At 39.0% G+C, this 19,888-nt stretch overlaps 1 protein-coding gene across 1 annotated transcript in view; it reads right to left on the bottom strand.

Annotated features, from left to right (window-relative positions):
• CCDC146 (coiled-coil domain containing 146) overlaps positions 1 to 19,888 on the bottom strand; it is a 112,828-nt gene that overhangs the window by 8,469 nt on the left and 84,471 nt on the right. Inside the window, exons 7-16 of the mRNA XM_036327616.1 lie at positions 19,596 to 19,669; positions 18,067 to 18,294; positions 17,245 to 17,431; positions 12,402 to 12,494; positions 11,645 to 11,815; positions 8,821 to 8,909; positions 8,571 to 8,735; positions 6,516 to 6,740; positions 4,433 to 4,661; positions 1,030 to 1,158 (exon numbers count right to left, since the gene is read on the bottom strand). Of these exons, the coding sequence (XP_036183509.1) occupies positions 1,030 to 1,158; positions 4,433 to 4,661; positions 6,516 to 6,740; positions 8,571 to 8,735; positions 8,821 to 8,909; positions 11,645 to 11,815; positions 12,402 to 12,494; positions 17,245 to 17,431; positions 18,067 to 18,294; positions 19,596 to 19,669 (1,590 nt within the window). The remainder of the gene's footprint in view (positions 1 to 1,029; positions 1,159 to 4,432; positions 4,662 to 6,515; positions 6,741 to 8,570; positions 8,736 to 8,820; positions 8,910 to 11,644; positions 11,816 to 12,401; positions 12,495 to 17,244; positions 17,432 to 18,066; positions 18,295 to 19,595; positions 19,670 to 19,888) is intronic.

Raw genomic sequence — 19,888 nt, 5'->3', positions numbered from 1 at the left:
GTTGTGTGAAGAGAAACTGGAGTTTGTAGCTGTGGGGAGAGAGGTTAAGGGACAACCCTCAGGGCCCCTGAGCTGAGTCTCCCACACTGTAGAGGCCATCTTTCTTGGGTGGAGCACTCCCCTCCTCATGCCATCAGCCTGGTGGAATGCAACAGCCCCACTCTCTGGTCTCCCTCCTGCATTAGCCTAATCCCCAAACCAGATAAAGACACTACAAAGAAAGAAAATTACAGGCCAATATCCCTGATGAACATAGATGCTAAAATCCTCAACGAAATAGTTGTGCAATAGATTCAGCAAGACATTAAAAAGATCATACACCATGATCAAGTGGAATTTATTCTGGGGTTGGTACATTACTGCAAATCTATAAACGTGATACGCCACATAAACAAAATGAGGAATTAAAAAACACACACATAGTTATATAATAAATGGAGAAAAAGCATTTGATAAAATCCAGGACCCATTTATGATAAAAACCCTCAACAAAGTGGAAATAGAGGAAACATACCTCAACGTGACAAAGGCCATATAGGACAAACCTACAGCCAACATTATACTTAATGGGCAAAAAACTACAAGCATTTCTCTTAAGATCCAGAAGAAGTTGGGAGATAAATGGTAATGGAAGGGGACTTAACTTGGGATGGTGAACACGCAATGCAACATATAGATGATGTTTTGTAGAATTGTATTCCTGAAACCTATATAATTTTTTCTTTTCCTTTTTTAAAATATGTTTTTTAAATTGATTTTTAGAGAGAGAAGGGAGAGGGATAGAGAGATAGAAGCATTGATGAGAAACATCATCCATCAGCTGCCTCCTGTATGTCCCCTACTGGGGAATGAGCCTGCAACCCCGGGAATGTGCCCTAACTGGAATTGAACCGGTGACCTCTTTGTTCATGGGTCAATACTCAACCACTGAGCAACACTGGCCAGGCCATATATAGTTTTATTAGCCAATGTCACCACAATAAATTTAATAAATAAAAAAATAAGAAATAAGAAAGAAAGAATAGTTACCGAATCTAATTTTTTGATCATTTCTTCTGTAGTCATATCTTTCCCTGGAAGGGAGCGGATTCTGTTCTCACCCTCAGGATTTATAAACTGTTTCTCCAGGTCTTTTATTCTGTCTGTACACTGTGAAAACTATTAAAAAAGAAACAATTTTAAAACTAACTCTCTTGCTTATAAATCTTAAAATCACACAGCCAAGGGTTTTTAGCATCTTTGAGTGGGACTGACACAGACAAAAGTGGAAGACAATTCTTAACACCCAATCAGCTGGAACTTGAGGTTAAGCAATGCTTCTGATCACTTTGGTGCCATGAGCAGGATGTCGGTAATTGACTCTACAAAGAAGGCAGTGACTTCTGAGTCATCAAAGAAAAAGCTGATTTTACAGCCAGTCCTTTGTTACTTCCCATTTCATGTTATACTCATGGGAAGTTGTGTGGTTGCAGAGCTCAGACTATACAGACTTGACATCTTTATTGAAAGTTGTTACAGAGGCAAGCTGGACAACATACAGGGTATGGAACACAATAAACTCCAGTTTAAAACCCTATGCTGGCAATAGCTTAATGGCTTTCCACAGGAGAATGAAGTTCTTCATTACTAGGTCAGTACAATGTACAGTCTATGAGAAACAGACTGAACTATTTAAATACTTTTTGCTAAATACCCAAGATAATGTCTTATATATCAACTCTATTTGTTGAATTAATGAGACCTTGGAGGTAGATGAAGAAATATGGCCACTCCCAAGTAGAAGTGGCAGCCACACTGAGCTTTTGTTTTATAGGGAGATGTGGAGCATGGTGAAAACCAAGAGTCAGCATTTTTAGCTTTTCTACTGAAAACCTGCATAATTTCAGGGAAACCATTTATCTTCTCTAAGCCAGTTTCTTCAACTGTCAAATTGGAAGATAAAGCTTAATATAATGGTGTTGACCTAGTAAACGAGATAATATATTTAAGGAACTTTATGTGTCCAAGATGATATAGATAGAGTTTAAAATTTTTAATTTATGCTCCTGACAAAAAATAATTTTAAAGGGTGACATAAATAATTTGATTTTTTTCTTTTTCTTCCCCTCTCTCCACACTTCTTAATTGCCATCAATATGGAATTTTAAAGTATACACCCATATGTAAATAAGCATTTGCTCAGCACAACATTTCCTTCTCTTAATTAGGAAATTAAATAGGAAGCAAAAATATGGTGCTTGCTTATCCAGCGGTGCCTTGATTGATCTTATTTCCCCATGGGCCATTGAGGAAAAATTGTTTTCTTTTTCTATATAAAATGGTGTTCTTGTATCCTACAGTAGTTCATGTGATTTCCAAGATCCCTAAAAAGGACCTCTGATTGCAAACATCCAGGAATATATGACTCATGATTATTCTTGGATTAAACTGTTGAATGATTAAAAACTATTTCAAACAGCTGAAAAAATGCAAACCTTAAGAGAATTCCAAAAATGGGAAGACTTTGAAAAACAACAACAACACAGCAGCTTTATCAAATAACAGGCTATGGCAGGGATCCGGCACTGTCAGGCAGCGTACAAAATGGCTTGCCTGAAGCTCAAACTTTTACACACAGTCCTTCAAAGGCCCACGTAGTCAGCGCTGAGTAGACAATTAAATAATTAAGTGATGTGTGGAGACTAATGGGAAACTTTCTATTCAACTGTTTTTAAGCTTGTTAGAGCCAACTCTGGTAGAACAGGTAGCTAATAGAACACAAATCCACATGTCTCAATTCATCCGCAGTCAGAATGGTAAAGTCTCCCATTAGGCAGGGCATACTATCACTCAATGCATAATATTCCCTCTCGGGTAATCTGAATTCATAGTTCACACCGGATAAGTGCTTTCATATAATGAAATGCCAAGTATATATGTCTTAAGAACAACTCATTTTAGCCATTGAATAGAATTGTTGATTTGCAATGAACAGAGTTAAAATGCTTACATAATGGAGAGTGAATTTTCCTGTTGTGGGCCTTATTGAATTTAGTTCCTTTGTTCTGCTGGGCATCTTGACAGTTTAGTATGGGCAAAGGTGGCCCTGAAACTGTATTTGGGGAAAGAGCTAGAGAGAGCCAAGTGATTCTGTAAAATGGAGTGAGACAAGTACGAAGTGCCTGGGGGACCACCTGGATGGTGAGGCTGTGGAGGGCAGATGGGGGATGAAAGATGGAAAGACAAGCCAGTGAAATGGAGCTAGAGTAGGGTGCTACATGGGGTAATGCAGGCGGGGACCGCTCCCAGGGATAGAGTGGCCCTACGGAGCTCGGAAGGGCATGGCTACCTGATACTTAACTTGAAATTCTTTGCATTTCTGTACCGGGCCTTCTCACACTGTTGCCCCAAATCTTCAAGAAAGTCAGTTCACAGACAAAGGCCTTGCGTGAATGGTCCTTAGTGTAGATGCAGGCTGCAGATGCTGGCCGAGTCTGTGCTGGACGGTGCAGAGGTGGACCAGGCACTGTGTGATGAGGGGATCTGTGAATCCCCTTGATGTGATTTAATTAAAAAGCAGGACCCCAAACTGTGTTTACACCACAAGCTAGTAAAAACCTTTCACTTGTAAAGTAAAAGACTAGAAGGATCTCTTCCAGATTTTTGATCATTTTAATAGTGGTTATATATCTTGGGGATACGATTTTATTTTCTTCTTTAAAAACTTTGTATTTTTTAAAAAACTTGATTAACGTGTCTTCATTTTATAATCAGAAAAAAACCTGAAAGCCACCTGACATTTTGGAAAAGTTGTTATAGGCTAAAATTTGTTCCTACACTGAGTCGATGGAAAAAAGTTCAAGCCACAGTTTTCTTCAGTTTAATTTTTTCTTTTATTTTCATAAAAAATTGCGATTATCACATGTGAAGAAAGCAGCTTTCTTTCCTCTCTTTCTATTGCTACTTCATGTTTAATTTTGTGGGCTTTATTACACTTTTTAAAAGGCCATGTCAGAGGCCAGGTTATTAAATTACAGGGACACTACAGGGGTTCACAAGGAGTCGAATTAAATGTGATGGCCAATTAATAACGAACAACAATCTCAGCTCCAGAGGGCAAGAGTACTAAAAATCAGAGAGCTAGGTCTTTCCAGCAAGCATCAAAAACATCATTATGCTGGTGGAAGTAAAATTATGTAACTGTGAGCTGTGAGAAAGCTGAGCTAGAGCTGAGATTTGGGAGGAGTGTGTTCCCAGAAAGGCAGGAAATGCTTCATGGGGAGAAGACCTCTGGAGGGTGGCCCTGCAGCAGTGTGCCACATAACTCCTGGGTTCTCACAGGTTCCAGGAGCAGCATGGGTCGGTTTACATGTAAGAACATACAACCTATGGACCAATAATGGAGGGGGAAAGGCAAATGGTCCCAGGCAGTGTCTCATGAGCTCGTGCCCACCTGAATCTGGAGCACGGCGACGTCGGCATCCAGGGCCTTCTTGATTGGCACCAGTTTCTGGGTCACATAAATCTGTCTTTGCTTCTCAGCAATCTTCAGTTTCAGGAATCGGATTTTTTCATCCAAGACATGTATTTCAATTTCTGCATTGAGTTTCATCTTCTCTTGGATATTTATTTTTTCATAGAAGATGCACACTTCTTCTTCCCGCTCTATCAGCTGAACGCCACTATGGTCAAATGGAGGGGCAGAGGTTAAGAGGATGTTGAGGCCACAGTTTTACTAGCTACTGTGGTTTCCTCTGGATTTGGGTGTGCAGAATGCACATCAGCCTTGTGTAATTCTAGAAGACAAACGATATTTACCAGTGGCTTTCTAGGTAAACTCTACACTTGGAATTTTGGGAGATTGGAAAGGGATGGTTGTTGAGCCTCTTGACTCTGAGCTGACCATGCGATTGGCTGGCCAGAACCTCTGCAAGTCCCCAAGGTTTCCTGGGGTGGGAAAGAATGTTGTTCCCCATGCATGAACAAAGTGACCCCACAGTCTGATTTTCTGCAGATCCTTTCCTTGGACCAGGCTTGCCAACCAAGTTCTGGCCAGATGCGCTCGGGCAGAGGGCCAGGGAATGTATTTCTGCTCTATGTAACGTGCCAAGCCCATTAGGTCCTTTTAAAGCTGACTATTTCCGATGCAGATTTCCTAATGAACAGGCAAATTCCGTCATTTATAATAATGCCAGGAAAAAGACCCCTCCTTGTGAGGAGAATCTGGGGAAGAAACAGAGTAAGAAATTTCTAATTCCAGCCCCACGGATCTGACCAGGGCCTGGGAGTACACTGCCTAAATGCCTTGGTTTGTGCCAGGAGTCAAGTAAGAAGGTTCCCCCATCCCCCAGAGGACACACCAGCCAACCCTTTGAAAAATGGTATTCTTCACCACCCTCAAGTTCTTCCCACACACTGCATATCCATTTCCCCAGAGCTTATCTTTAAGTGCTTCTCTCTCACTGTTCTCCTCAAAACATGTGTGTATGTAGTTGTATTTGACTAATCTTAGCTCTATATTTTGTCTCATTTGACAATTTTTGGTTCTTCTCATGATCTCAGTCCTCTTTAAAACAGAAAGCAGGAGCAATGTTTGACCATCCTTTTGTACTCTCAGGGTCCAGTACTTACACAGAACACAACCAAGGGTTGATGAAAAACACTCTGATACCAGACGCACTTACTATAAGCTCTACAATCTCACATGCCAGATTTCTCAAAGCACTAGAAACTTGGGAAAACTGCTAAAGTATAATTGAGTAATGATATTATTGTGGCCTGGAAGAAGCGATGCTACTCCTAAAGTTCTTACTTACGAACTGGGAGAAAGGCTGAATAAATATCATACTATGAACAGGCCTGTCACAAAAGTGGATACATGATCCAAAGACTTATTTATGTCCATTGTCTGTAATATTTTGATGGTATCAGAGGCATCCTGAAAGGTAATCTGGGAAAGGACTTTTATCTTCAAGTAAGCAGCTCCCCAAACTCAACTGTCACTTGTTTCTCTTACAAGAACTTTCTCCCTCCCTCCCTCCCTCCTCCCTTCCTTCCTTCCTTCCTTCCTTCCTTCCTTCCTTCCTTCCTTCCTCCCTCCCTCCCTCCCTCCCTCCCTCCTTCTCCTTCCTTCCTTCCTTCCTTCCTTCCTTTCCTTCCTTTCCTTCTTTCCTTCCTTCTTTAAAATTTTATTTATGAGGAGAGAGAGAGAGAGAGAGACAGACACGAGGGACACAACAATTTTGTTGTTCCACTTATTTATGCATTCATTGGTTGATTCTTGTATGTGCCCTGACCAGGATTGAATCTGCAACCTTGGCGTCAGAAGATGTTCTAACCAACTTAGCTACCCATCCAGGGTCAGAGTTTCTTATTTTCAGGCAAAACATGAAGCTACTCCTCCCCTCCAAAACTAATAAAACCTTAATATCAAATGTCCCTCACTACCCACTGTCATGTGTAGATAGAAAAAGGGGAAACATTTCTAAATAGGACCTCTGGGTGCTTTGTTCTCACAGTAGTTTCCTGATTTCTACCTTTCATTTCGAGACTGAACAGCTCGTTCATATTTTTTGCGAAGCTTCACCATCTCCTCTTCAATCATTGTGATCATATGGGCGAGTCTGTCAATGTTATTTAAATGGACTTCCTTCTTCGCTTTCATTTCTTGAAGTTTTACTACAATTTTGCATACATCGTTTTGCATGCTTTCTCTGATGGTAACATTGTTGGCATGTTTCAACATGGAATTTTGTAGTTTTCTTTAAAAATAATGGGAAATAGATAAGATTATAATTTTCTTTAGTTTCTTCAAAAACAATGAAAACTTCAAAACACAAACTGCATCAAAACAGCTCTTGATTTAATACATCCCTTGCAATGACAATAGTAATAATGATATTCATCAAACGATACTCTCCAGGAATTTCTGCATGCTTTTCATTTCTCAGATTCCCCCTCCATCTGGATTAGGACATCTTTCTTTTGTGCCACAAGACTCTCCTGTACCCTCCTCCCACTTTATCAAAGCAAGAGACTACAGTGATTCATTTACTGCTCTGCTGTCCCCAGAAGACTGTGTGCTCTTTAAGGGCAGAGAGGGTTATAGCTGATAATGTCCAATGGACCTAAGGTGGTCTCTGACTCCATAAAGCAGCGGTTCTCAACCTGTGGGTCGCGACCCCTTTGGGGGTCGAACGACCCTTTCACAAGGGTCGCCTAAGACCATCGGAAAACACATATATAATTACATATTGTTTTTGTGATTAATCACTACGCTTTAATTATGTTCAATTTGTAACAATGAAAATACATCCTGCATATCAGATATTTACATTATGATTCATAACAGTAGCAAAATTACAGTTATGAAGTAGCAACGAAAATAATTTTATGGTTGGGGGTCACCACAACATGAGGAACTGTATTAAAGGGTCGCGGCATTAGGAAGGTTGAGAATCACTGCCATAAAGCATCACAATAAATGCTGGATGAATGCATGGCTTCTATAAATGATACGTGATCTTTATGTAGGATTAGAACCTGATTAGGAAATTAGATTTTCCTTTTCATACAAATCCCTTACCCCCTCCACCCCCACCCCATCCACTATCCACACACAAGGGCCCATTTTGTAATATCTTCATAAAAGCAAACTGGACAATAATGGTCACCAGAAAAATTTCAGGTTATATAGACTCAGTAGATCAGGGACTAAACGTAAGTGAGATAGTCAAACAGATCTTGGCACATGGTAAGTGATACAGTTTATAAAACACCATTTGGCAGACATTTTTTAGTATTTTTACATGGTTTAACTCATTTAATAATAAAAAGTCCTATGAAATAAGGACATTTTTAAAAAATGGTTAAAAAAAAGTGAGCCCAGAGAGGTAAGGTATTTTGCCCAAGGTCACACAGCTAGTAAGTATCAGGGCTGCGATTTGAATCTAGGACAGTGGTTCTCAACCTTGGCTGCACATTAGAATCACCTGGGAATCTTTTTGAAATCCTGATTTCTGGGCCTCATCCTCCAGAAATTCTGTTTCTTTGTTATGGGGTGAGGCTACAACATTAGTAACAAAGAAACAGAATTTCCTGTGGAGGATGAGGCCCAGAAATCAGGATTTTAAAAAGATTCCCAGGTGATTCTAATGTGCAGCCAAGGTTGAGAACCACTGCTCTAGAAAGCCAACTCTCTTAACCACAACACTGCCTCTTACAAGCACATTACTCTTCAAATCTACAACCAGGGAATGCTGGTTCATAAACATTTGATTGCCTTCTAACTTTAAATGCAAATGATCAAATTGGTGCTTTTTTTTCTAATTGGATAAATGAAAGTAAACATAGTAAGCATAGTTATATACTACAGTTTTTCGTTCACTTAAAAAATAGATGGCTTGCAAGCAGTAGAAGCATAAGGAATCACATTCAGGTGCTTTGATTATCATCTGTAAAGCAAGGTGTTTGCGTAAGGGCTTTTCTAGCTTCGTAAAATACGATCATTTTCTATTTCATTATCTCCAGAGTATTTTAGAGATCAATAAATCAGAAGACTTTGAAAGGATAATAGTTATTATAACACTTACCTTTCTTGAGAAACTGCACTATTTCTTAAAATTTCCAGTTCATTTAGTGACATTTTATGCCTTTCTTTTATTTCAGTCACTTGCTGGTGAGCTTTGTGAAGTAAGTTAATAAATTTGTTTCTTTCATTTCGAATAGTGTCATATAATTGAGCAAACTCTTTGAGTCTGTGAAAATACCAGTGTTTTTGAAACTTCTGAAGTTAGTTTCCCTCCCGCCTCCTAACTAGATAATCATCAGTAATTCTTTTACCTCCGTTGAATTTCACTCGTTTTCTTCTTGTGTATCCTGATTTCAATATCCTTTGCTTTGATCTCCTTCAAAATGTTGACATATTTTTGCTGAAATAGAAAAATTATGTGTGAAATAGTAATAAGAATAAAGCCCACCACCAACAACGTATGAATACTCCCAGCCTCAACCCATCTCATTCCTATCCATTATGAAAAATCCTTTGTGCAGATTCAGTGAGATCTGAAAATTGCCTAATCAGCTGAACTAAATCACACTAGCTAAGACAAAGGGTTAATCAAGGAAGCGAAAGAATAAGAGAGGAGGAAAAGGAAGAGGCTGTATAGGATGAGTTTGAGGAAAAGTTTGGGGAATGTTTGAGGGAGCCGAAAAGTGGGCGAGGTGAGTGGGGAATTTGTGGAATGTAGATGAGGGAAGGGGATTTGTAGTAAGCTTTGATAAATGTTACTGATTGAATCCTCTGTGGTATTTTGTCAGAGACAAGCCATGATTTTAAAGCACGATTCCACTTGTACATTGAGTGTGTTGTCCTACACAATAAAGCACCCTAAGGAGATGTTACAAATTACGCATAAATATTTTAAGTCAGCACTTAAAGTTCTAAAACCCTAAAAATATACCAAGTTTAATAGACTAGTTATGTTCTTCAAATATAAAGAGACTGGATCCTTCATCTAGAGCAGTGGTTCTCAACCTTCTGGCCCTTTAAATACAGTTCCTCATGTTGTGACCCAACCATAAAATTATTTTCGTTGCTACTTCATAACTGTAATGTTGCTACTGTTATGAATCATAATGTAAATATCTGATATGCAGGATGGTCTTAGGCAACCCCTGTGAAAGGGTCGTTCGACCCCCAAAGGGGTCGCGACCCAGAGGTTGAGAACCGCTGATCTAGAGTAAGAAACACATCTAAAGATGAAGTATTTGCTGACAGAACCTGAGGAATTAGTTTCTGTTGGTTTTCATTTGAGGACTGTGAAAGCAAAACCCATCTGGCATGAGTGGTTAAAAAGAAATTAGACATCAGAGCCAAGATTGACATGTAGCAATGCTATGTTGTTCTCAGTGAGAATAGGATTCAGGAAGAGACTAATATTATTTAAGTAACTCTATGTGTGAAGAATTATACAAATATAAAAATTTAGTATCATCAACTCCATCTTGGGGATAATAGCAACATCGTTTTTCTCCTTCACCCTTTGTCTTTTTGGGAGGATGTAGATGACACAAAATAAAATGCTGAAATTGACTGTTGTCTTATGAAAGCTATAGTTTATTAAGGCTAATGTTTAATAGACCAATTCCCAATTCTAAGAATACTTAAAGAAAACATTATCTTTCCTTTCTTGATTTCCCTATTTCAAGAGAAAGAACTGTGTGCTTTTATAAGAATGAGCTCATTTAATAATGAAGTTTGGTTTGATAAATAGCCTATGTATCAATTTTTTAAATATCCTTTTATTGCTTTCATAGAGGAAGCGAGAGAGAGAGAAAGAGAGAGAGAGAGAGAGAGAGAGAGAGAGAGAGAGAGAGAAACATTAATGATGAGAGAGAATCATTGATCTGCTGCCTCCCACACACCCTCCACCAGGGATAGAGCACGAAACCAAGGCATGTGCCCTCATCAGGAATTGAACCGTGACCTCCTGGTTCACAGGTTGACGCTCAACCACTGAGCCACACCGGTTGGGCTCAACTTTTGAGATTAATTTAAAAATTATCTAATTCGTAAAACAGGCCACTGTCCCTTTCAACAACTATCCCCTTGCTCTCTCCTTTCCTTGTTTTGCTTTTGCTCGTCCTCCCCTCGGCCACCCTGTTCTCTCAAGCTGCCTTCTTGCCTTCATTCCCGCCCCTCCCCACCCCTTCCGGTGCCTTTCTTTTCTTTATTCTATGAAATCCAGCTAGCCTACGAACTCTACTGGGCCAGCCATGCTGAACTTCTTGTAGTTTCTCAAATGTTCTAAGGTGGAAAAAAATAAACAGATAAAGGGGAATCTGAAGAGTTTGCTGTGGATTGTGTGGTGATCTTTTCCTCAGTCTTCTTTGGAAAAACTTTATTTAACCTCATTGTACACTATGCTTTGATGTGAGTTCTTTCTTGGGAATAAGAAGAAAGGCTACTCTGTGCAAATACTTGCTCAGAATTAGAACAAAGGTTGCACTTAGAAATGGCCAACATCTGGGCCAGATGGTAAATTCAGGTTTTCCAGTTTAGTGATATGTCATATCATATTCATTTTTTAACAGGGAACCTCTGGACATAATCCTCAAGTGGAATAAGTGGTTCTAATATTAGAGTTTAGCCGGCATGACAGGAGGGTTGTTTTTGCCATTGGTTTTATTGTTGTTTTGGTTTCGGGGATGTGGCACTGGGTCAGCTCTGGTACTCTGCTGGGAGCCCAGGAATGTCACCAAGTGGCACTGGGTGAAGCAGTAATTAAGGGTTTAAATGATGATGGCTTGATTCTCCCTTGGGAGGGAGAATGGTCTAATGCTACCGCTCTTGAGTCATTCCCAGGCAAATCACAGTTGGCTGTGAGATGTCTGTGGCCTGTGTGGCTGTCCGCCGTGTCCACTACGTTATTCTTACTGACTTGTCATCTGTTCAAATCCTCTGCTCCTTTGGTTGATTTAGCTCTTTCTTTCTATAGATTGTTGACTCCTACTAATTGGATCCTGGGACTATTACTTTGGGAAGCTATGTCATCACTGGAATTTGGAGACTTTACAATTACAGCTTTCTAATGAACACTGTGTTCAAACGAGGCTAACCTGAACTGTTGTAGTGATTTATGGATGGTTGCAAAAATGCAGTTACCTGAACTTTCCGGAAATCCTTGGATTTTTGCTCTTTCTCTTCAATTTTGACTTGAGTCATACGGATAAGGCTGAATACCAGCTCTTGAATGTTTTCTTGATCCTTTAAAAGCTTGTTTTCTTCTGCAAGTTGCTGTTCTACTAACTTAGACTCAGCTTCTGATAGGATTTTCTTTTGAAAAACACAAGGTATTATGATTTATTTCTTTGAAAGAACACATTAAGGCCATTATCTTAGACTATTTTTAAACTCCTATGTGGAATTTCTTTTATTAAAACATAAAACAAAGTAATTCTACTGCCTTAGCTCCAAGTATTTTTGATCTTTAAAAGAATGAGAAAAATATGATAACATATTTAATAGGGCAGAACTTTTTCTTATTCAAACTGTATTTTAAAGTAAATTTAAGAAAAAGAAGAGACATAAAAGCATGTTTAAAAATACTTTGGCAGTGGCTTGAATAAATAAAATTTGAAAAATTTAAATTAAACATTGGTGAAATAAAGCATTTATTTTTGTTTTTAATATAATCAATAGCTTCTATTTTAAAATATCACGAATTTGTGTAATTTTTGCTGCTTCAAGTACATCCTCCCTTCCCACTCCCGCAATGTAGGGTTGGAGTGGACACAGGTTAGGTAGGATCATACTCTCTTTACTGACTCTGTTATTGACGAGGTTTCGTGGAGCACTGTTAAAAACCCAACTTCATATTAACCATTCTTAGATAGAAGCTTAAATGACAGATGAAATGAACCTGTTGGACCAAATTCCTTTTAGCTACTTCAACTTCTTTGTGGAGTTCTCTCCTCCTCTCAGCAATAGAATCATCTTTAGGGATAGCTTCAATCTGGAAGTCAAAATTTAAAACAGACATTTATACAAGAAAGAAATATTTAAGGTCATGTAGTGAACCGATCACTTGCCTTTTGAAAATGGTAGGGAAATGATAATTCTGAATCATATAGGAACACTTATTTTGCTGAATATTCTTTATGAAGTCATTGAATATTCTCATTGAAGTCATTGAGATTAATTTAAAAATTATCTAATTCGTAAAACAGGTCACTGTCCCTTAAACTAAAATATAAAGACCTGAAAAAAATCTATAATTCCCTAGCTGCAAATATACTATTTCTCACTTGATTGGAAATAAAATGTCTTAATAATAATAGCTGCCAGCATTTATAAAGCATTAACTATGTGTCAGAGAAAATTCTAAATGCTTGTATGTATGGTCTTATTTAATCCTCACAATAACTCCACGAGGTAGGCAATACCTCCAGTCGTACAGATGAGGAGAATGAGGAACGAAGACATTTAGGCAACTTGCCTCAGTGGTATAGGTTCAAACCCAGGCAGTTGGACTAAGAACCCATGATTGTAATATTGGAGTGCGTTACTGCCTCTCTAACTCACCACTCAGCACTTCAGAAACGTATATTCTAATGATATGATACTTACAAAGTGTGAATTTGAATCCTATAGGTTAAAGAAAAATGGAACTATTTATTAATAACAGTGAGAGTAGTTGGCTACTTTTATGTGATGGTTTGATGAGCAGCTGGAAACTTCTTACACAAAAGAAAATCCTCTTAACCTTTCTTATTTATTCCAGAAATTCCCCCATTACCTTTCTATTGTATTAGCTTGTGCTTGTGTTCCCTGTTAAAGTACTTTGAGGAGAAGGCAACATCTCATTCCATCAGTCTTTGCTGCCTTATTAGGAATGAACTTGCCAGGTTCTTTATGATGGAGAACAGAGAAGAGAGGAATAAGACACATGGCAGCTGCTGGGAAATGCCCACCAAGGATACAGCAAGGGCCAACATGGCGGGCTGACAGCATTCTTGACTTAGGGCAGGCTTAGGCTTGGACGTTTATACTAAAAGCACATGACTCCAATCTAATGTGGTTTATCTTCTACTGTGAAAGCACATCATTCTAGGCACCAAGGTAGGATATTGGCTAAAACTTGTCCCAAGAAGGGAAGATCATACTGTTTAGTGATTTAAAGGTCATTTAACAGGATCTTTCTGAGGTTCATGCTACTCTTTAAACGAGCTCAAGGGTGTCTTTAGAGGCCCCAACATCCATGAACTTGTGCATCTTCAGTAGCACCTTCTCTACCCTCAGATGCCCAAGGATGTCCTGCCCTCCAGGGCCTCTCCTATCACGGACAGCTAGTTGTTGAGAGGCACACACTGGACTTAGGGAGATAAGACATAGTCCTGTGAAGTCCATATAACAATAGACAGAATGTGTAGTCTTGGCAGCTAATGGCTATAGCAGGTCCAAAGGGACAGCCCAGCATGGACTTGAATAATCAGGGGGGATTTCATGCAGAGGTTAAGAAATCAGCACGGAAGAGTTTGGTTTCTCCTGCTGGAAAGTGGAGTGAATTCTTCTGGGATGGAGGAAGCCCAGCAGGCATCCTGGTGCCCGCCTGATTCTCTGCCACAGGTGCCCAAGAGTGGGCTGCTCCAAATGCTTTGTTCCCAGGTGTGGGCAAATCTGTACATACACGATACCTGGAACCAGGGATGCTTAGAAGGTTTCTGTCAACAATATGATGAGAGCACACTCACCAGCTACTCTATGCCAACTAAAGGCTGTCGACTAATTCTCCTAATTTTGGGTTTCAGACATTTAGTTATTTCCAATGTTTTGAATGACAAATAATACTGCAGTAAAATGTATTCATTTTTGAACCTGGGCTAGCTGCTTCCCGGATACCTTTCTCAATTCTCCATAAACACAATCCTCCAGTGTCAGGCAGGAATTAAGTGTTCGTGCTTTGTGGAAGAGGTAACAAGGTAAGCCATTGGCAGCGGAGCCTGCTGGTTGCCCAGACAACAACATCCACCCCCCACTTTGACCTTGCTAATGGAACCTCTGTTTTGTTCAATGCTGCGATGTATCCAGGCATCCTCAGACTCCTTTGCAGCACAGGCCAATGGAGTGCAAGTGCAAGCCTGCTGGATGGGGCTCCTGGGAGAGTCAGTTGCCACACGCCTTTTGCTCTCTGCCCTTCCCCACTTCAGGATGACCTTATGCCTGAAGGTGAAATGGCCATCTTGTGATCTTGGAGAAAACATGTGCATGTTAAGGATGACACACGAAGAAGCTAAGAGGATCCTGGACTATGAAATTACCTGCTGTGCCTACCTCTGATTATCCAATATGTTTATTGTGTGAATAAAACAACCCTCCATGTAGGTAAGCCACTGTAATTGAGTTTCTATTACTCCTTGCAGCCAATTTGCAAACCTAATTGATTCTAGTTATGTTTCCAGCTATGTTATCATTCTGGCGTGACAAGATATGTAGCATTACATCCAAGCTCCAAATTGCATGTATCAGCAGGTTTGGTAAGCTTATTTATTTCAGTTCTTTGTTTTTATGGAGTAGCATTTCATACTTAGAAAAAAAAGTGTTTATTATAACCACTAAAAAATATGTAAAGTAAGAAATTAAACATCTCTGCTTCCCACCTCTACTTCAAATGCTATTCCCCAGGAGTCACTGTTCATAGTTTGGAGTCTGTTCTTCCAGACATTTTCAATGCACGAACAGATATCAGTAACTTTTATAACTGTGAAGAAACTAGACATTATTCTGCTGCTGTAAACATCCCAGTTACTTGATATCAGTGAATGTCAGTTTCTTTAAGGCTTTGATATTTTTCTGAAATATTTCAAATGTTCATGTGGTTTGTGGCTTGAATTTTTGGGACAGTCTCTACGATCAAAGGCCATGGGAGAATCAAACAGCTGTCTCTAGGGGAAAACAAATTCTGAAAAATAGCCAGAGCCCTTCACACTTACCTTTTATCTCTTTCCTTTTTGGATTGTTTGCAAGTCTGAATGTTCATTCAGGATGGGAGTAACTGACCTGACCCACTCCTATTTTCAAGTACTTCCAACCCACTGTGGGACTGTGGCTGGGACAATTATGAGGCACAAGGCAAAGAGGCAGTTGGTCTCCCACTGAAACTTTACTAGAAACTAACTTTCTTTCTTTCTTTCTCTCTTTCTCTCTTTCTTTCTTTCTTTCTTTCTTTCTTTCTTTCTTTCTTTCTTTCTTTCTTTCTTTCTTTCTTTCTTTCTTTCTCCACAAACACAATTATTTAAGACCTTTATTAACAGGTGCTTACAGTTTGTTGACTTTTAAAAAATCAACTTGTAATCTTTTATTACAAATTAAAAATGAGGTTCTTAAAAATCTCAACTTGACCAGATAGGAAACAATTTTAAAAACTTTAAAGGTGTATTGAGAAAAAAACAGCCTTTAAAAACAAAACAAAACATTTGTCATTTCCAAAAAGAGATGTCTTTAGATAAAAATAATAAAAACCTCATGCTGCATAGATAATGAAGACAGTTCTAGTTATCTTGTCAACGGGCAAAACTCGAGCATTTAAAGTCTTCAGTTTCAATCTTTTGTTCATTTCTTATTACTGGAATTTCATATTCATTTCTTCTTTTAAAAACATTTTCAAAAAATATATTTATATTGATTTCAGAGAGGAAGGGAGAGGGAAAGAGAGATAGAAACATCAGTGATGAGAGAGAATGATTGATCGGCTGCCTCCTGCTTGGCATACCCTTCCTGAGCCCCACCCCTCCCACTGGGGATTGAGCTGCAACAGGGGCATGTGCCCTGACAGGGAATCAAACCGCGACCTCCAGGTTCATAGGTCGACACTCAACTACTGAGCAACACTGGCCCAGCTAATTTCTTCTTGTTGGATGACTAAGCCAGGTGATGGTAGAGATAGTAAAATTAGATTTTTCTTAAAATCAATGAGAGAAGAAGATTTTAATATATTTTAGTTTCTGTTAGTTTTATAGCCTATGAGTGCTATATTGTGAACTAAATAGCTAGAAGTGCCCTAATACAATTGTTATCCTATTACTGTATAAAGAAATCTTACTTATGTCTATTTGGTCAATAAACAAGGATTGTTTTATCAATACAAGCAACACTTGCTGGTTTTAGGAGCCTCCTGCTCATCATAGTTAGGTTTCCATCAATACTTGGAACAAATATTATACCTGCCATTTACTGTAAATTTCACTATGACTAAGATGGAGTGCCACAGGGTAGACTTTGAGATAAAACAGAGAAGCTTATAGTAAACCAATGTTTCCAACAAAAATAACTTGAAAAATTTGTATTAAAATATATCTTTGAAGGCATAAGAATTACAAAGGTAGTGGAGTTAAAGTCTTCAAAGGTTCTAGCATTGTTTGGGACAAATTAAATTATTAGTTTATACTGAACTCTAATAAGTCAAGGACGAGTGTAGTCATCTTGGTCCTACCCTGTAATGACTGGATGGCCCAACTGCTTCCCCTGGTCAGGCTGACGCCCGATCCAAACAAGACATTTCTCTGATCTTGGGACAGCAAATAGAGATTGAAAACCAGTGTAGGACTAAAGGCTCTATCATCAGTTTAATGCATTTTAACATGATCTTTTCTCTGTTCGTTTTCTTTTCCTATTGATAGCAAAAACAACTTCTTACAATATTTTTTTTTTACTTAAAAAAAGACAACACTGAGCTTGGAAGTCCGACAGTGGCGCACAGCACCCACCTCTGTTAGCAGCCTCTGATGCAGGGCTTGGGTTTGAGTGAGGGCATCCCAGGACACTTTCAAGAGTAGCTCCATTTTTTTCAAATTTCGAACATCTCGTTCTTTCTCTCTTTGCTTCCGAGAAAGTTCATCGTGGTAGTTCTGTTTGTCGATGAGACAGTTTCGTAAATTGAGATCCAAGATCCCTCTGTTCCAGGTAAAGAGACAAATGAAAGTGATTAGTCATCAGCTGCCCTTGGGGGTTTTAAAGACAAACATGATCAACATGCACACACAGAACTCTCCTCATGTTAGAATCAAGTTGTAAATAATGCCCAAAGCAACTTTGTTTGCAAGCTGGTATCATTTAACACCACAGTCTTATAAAAACCCGAGATGGAATAGTAGGTTGGCAGACAATTTCCCTGCAATTATACTTAAAATTAGAAGTAACACTCTTGGGAAATCACATCACTAAATTGCTCCCATTAGGAAAAAGTCATAATTTCCTCAGAAATACCACTCATGTGTAGAAAAAACATCCCTCAACTATAGCACTCTCCAGTGATAGGGTTTTCCAGAGGCACTTTTCAGAAACTTACGAAATACAATAGATTGTGTCCTGAAGATTTGGTCACAGGAAATTGAGGACAATGAATAAAGGATGGAAAAAATACTTCTAAAATGCTTTATTTAATAATATGTTTTATTAACGGTAAAATTCGATTTAATATTCTATAAAAATGTTTATTGAAAAGTTCTATAAAAACCAAATTTGTTTGAGATTATGATTTGAACCCTCATACATAAATTGAAGAAAAATTTAGATGACAGATAACTAACCTTTCAGTTAGTGAAGTGGCTTCATTCTCTCTGGTTAATTCCAAGAGCTTGACCAATTGGTTATATTCTCGTTCTTTGATTTCAAGTAAGGCCCGTTTGCCTTCAACTTCCTTTATTACATCCTCCTTCTCTTCCATTAGAGCATTAACTTTGGTCTCAACTTTCTTTAGGGAGTCATTTAGTTCTTTGAGTTCATGTTCCAAGATAATTTTTTTCTTTTCTATTTCTCTGTGAGGGATACATACATACACATACATGTATACCCACAGACACATACATACACATGGACACACATACATACTCACACATTTGCCTTATTTTGATCCCATGCTGTCTTTACCTATTTTTACTTCCTCACCAGGAAACAGAAGAGCTGCTCATAAATTCAGTGATTTCAGAAGTGGGGTGAAGACCATAGATGAGTGGGACTCAGACGGTATCTCCACTGAAGGCAGGGATTTGTCCAGCCTTCCCACTTTCTCCCCAGATCCTGGGGTTCTACCCTCATCCTGCCCAGCCTTCCAGAACTAACCTGAATTTATCAACTTTGGTGCTGGAGGGCTTGGCTTTGAGAACCATTACTAGAGCCTACTTTTCCCTCTTGTTTCGAGATCAGTCACCAGAGCAATCATATGATTTCTCCAGAATTTTTGTGTCTTCACTTATCTTTATCTTTTTAGTTCCTTGAAACCTTGAACATTTCCTCAGTGACTTCTGCCTCAGAATCTATACTGAATGTTGTATATGTAGGGGTGGGGTGAGGGGGGGAGATGTTACACAGGTGAATTGGTGGCAAATAGTTCCTATCATTTGGGCTTTAGGCTTCTGGCTGGCTGACATACTTCTGAACCATGTTTAAATAATTTATCCCTTGAACATCTCTTTAAAGTCAATTGGAGTTATCCATAAAGATATGATTTATAAGTTGGAAAGAGACTATTGTCCCCAAATTAAGACATAAAAGAGTGTTATGAATGATAGCATTGTGCTGTACTACTTTCTTTTAATGAGTTTAGTATACTAGTACACAACCTAGACAGGAAAAAATGCAAATATTTCTAAAATTATAATAGCAATTTGATGTTTTCAGTGGTTAATATTCTTGTTTTAATGTGCACACATAACTTGGGGGAGAGTAGGCTGGGAGAGGTCTATATATATAAAAGCCTAAGCGACCGGCCGACCAGCCGACTGGTTGGTAGCTATGATGTGCAATGACCACCACAGACACTCTGACCAGTAACTATGACACACACTGACCATAAGGGGGCAGGCGCTCAACACAGGAGTTGCCGAGCTGCGGTGACTTGGCAGCTGCAGTTCTTGGGTGATGCACCCAGAACCAGAGAGGAAGGAGCCCGATGGTGGGGTGTGTCACTTGAGAACCGCCCTCTCACAATCTGGGACCTCTCGAGGGATGTCAGGGAGCCGGTTTTGGCCTGATCCCTACAGGCCAGACCAAGGGACCCCACCGGTGCACAAATCTGTGCACCGGGCTTCTAGTTAAAAATAAAAATATTAAATCATACACTTTTTTGCGTGTTGTTTTTTCTATTTCTTTTCCAATTTGTACAGGAATGGCTTGGTGGTGGACCACTTCATCCTAGTAAAGAAATGGAACCATATTAAATTATATCAGATAAGCAAATTAAATAGGAGAGAAAAGAACTACAACATGTAGAACTTTCACTATCTATTTTGTACTATGCAAGGTGCTTTAATTATTCTATTTAATACTCACAATACACTTATACTATAGTTATGGATATTATCGTTTTAAAGAGAAGATAACCGAGTCTAAGAAATACAGTGGGTGCTCAGC

The sequence above is a fragment of the Myotis myotis genome, unplaced genomic scaffold (assembly GCF_014108235.1).
Source record: "Myotis myotis isolate mMyoMyo1 unplaced genomic scaffold, mMyoMyo1.p scaffold_m19_p_11, whole genome shotgun sequence".
Taxonomy (NCBI): Eukaryota; Metazoa; Chordata; class Mammalia; order Chiroptera; family Vespertilionidae; genus Myotis; species Myotis myotis.
The sequence above is the reverse complement of the archived record's forward strand: the minus strand, read 5'-3'. Positions and strand labels throughout refer to the sequence as shown.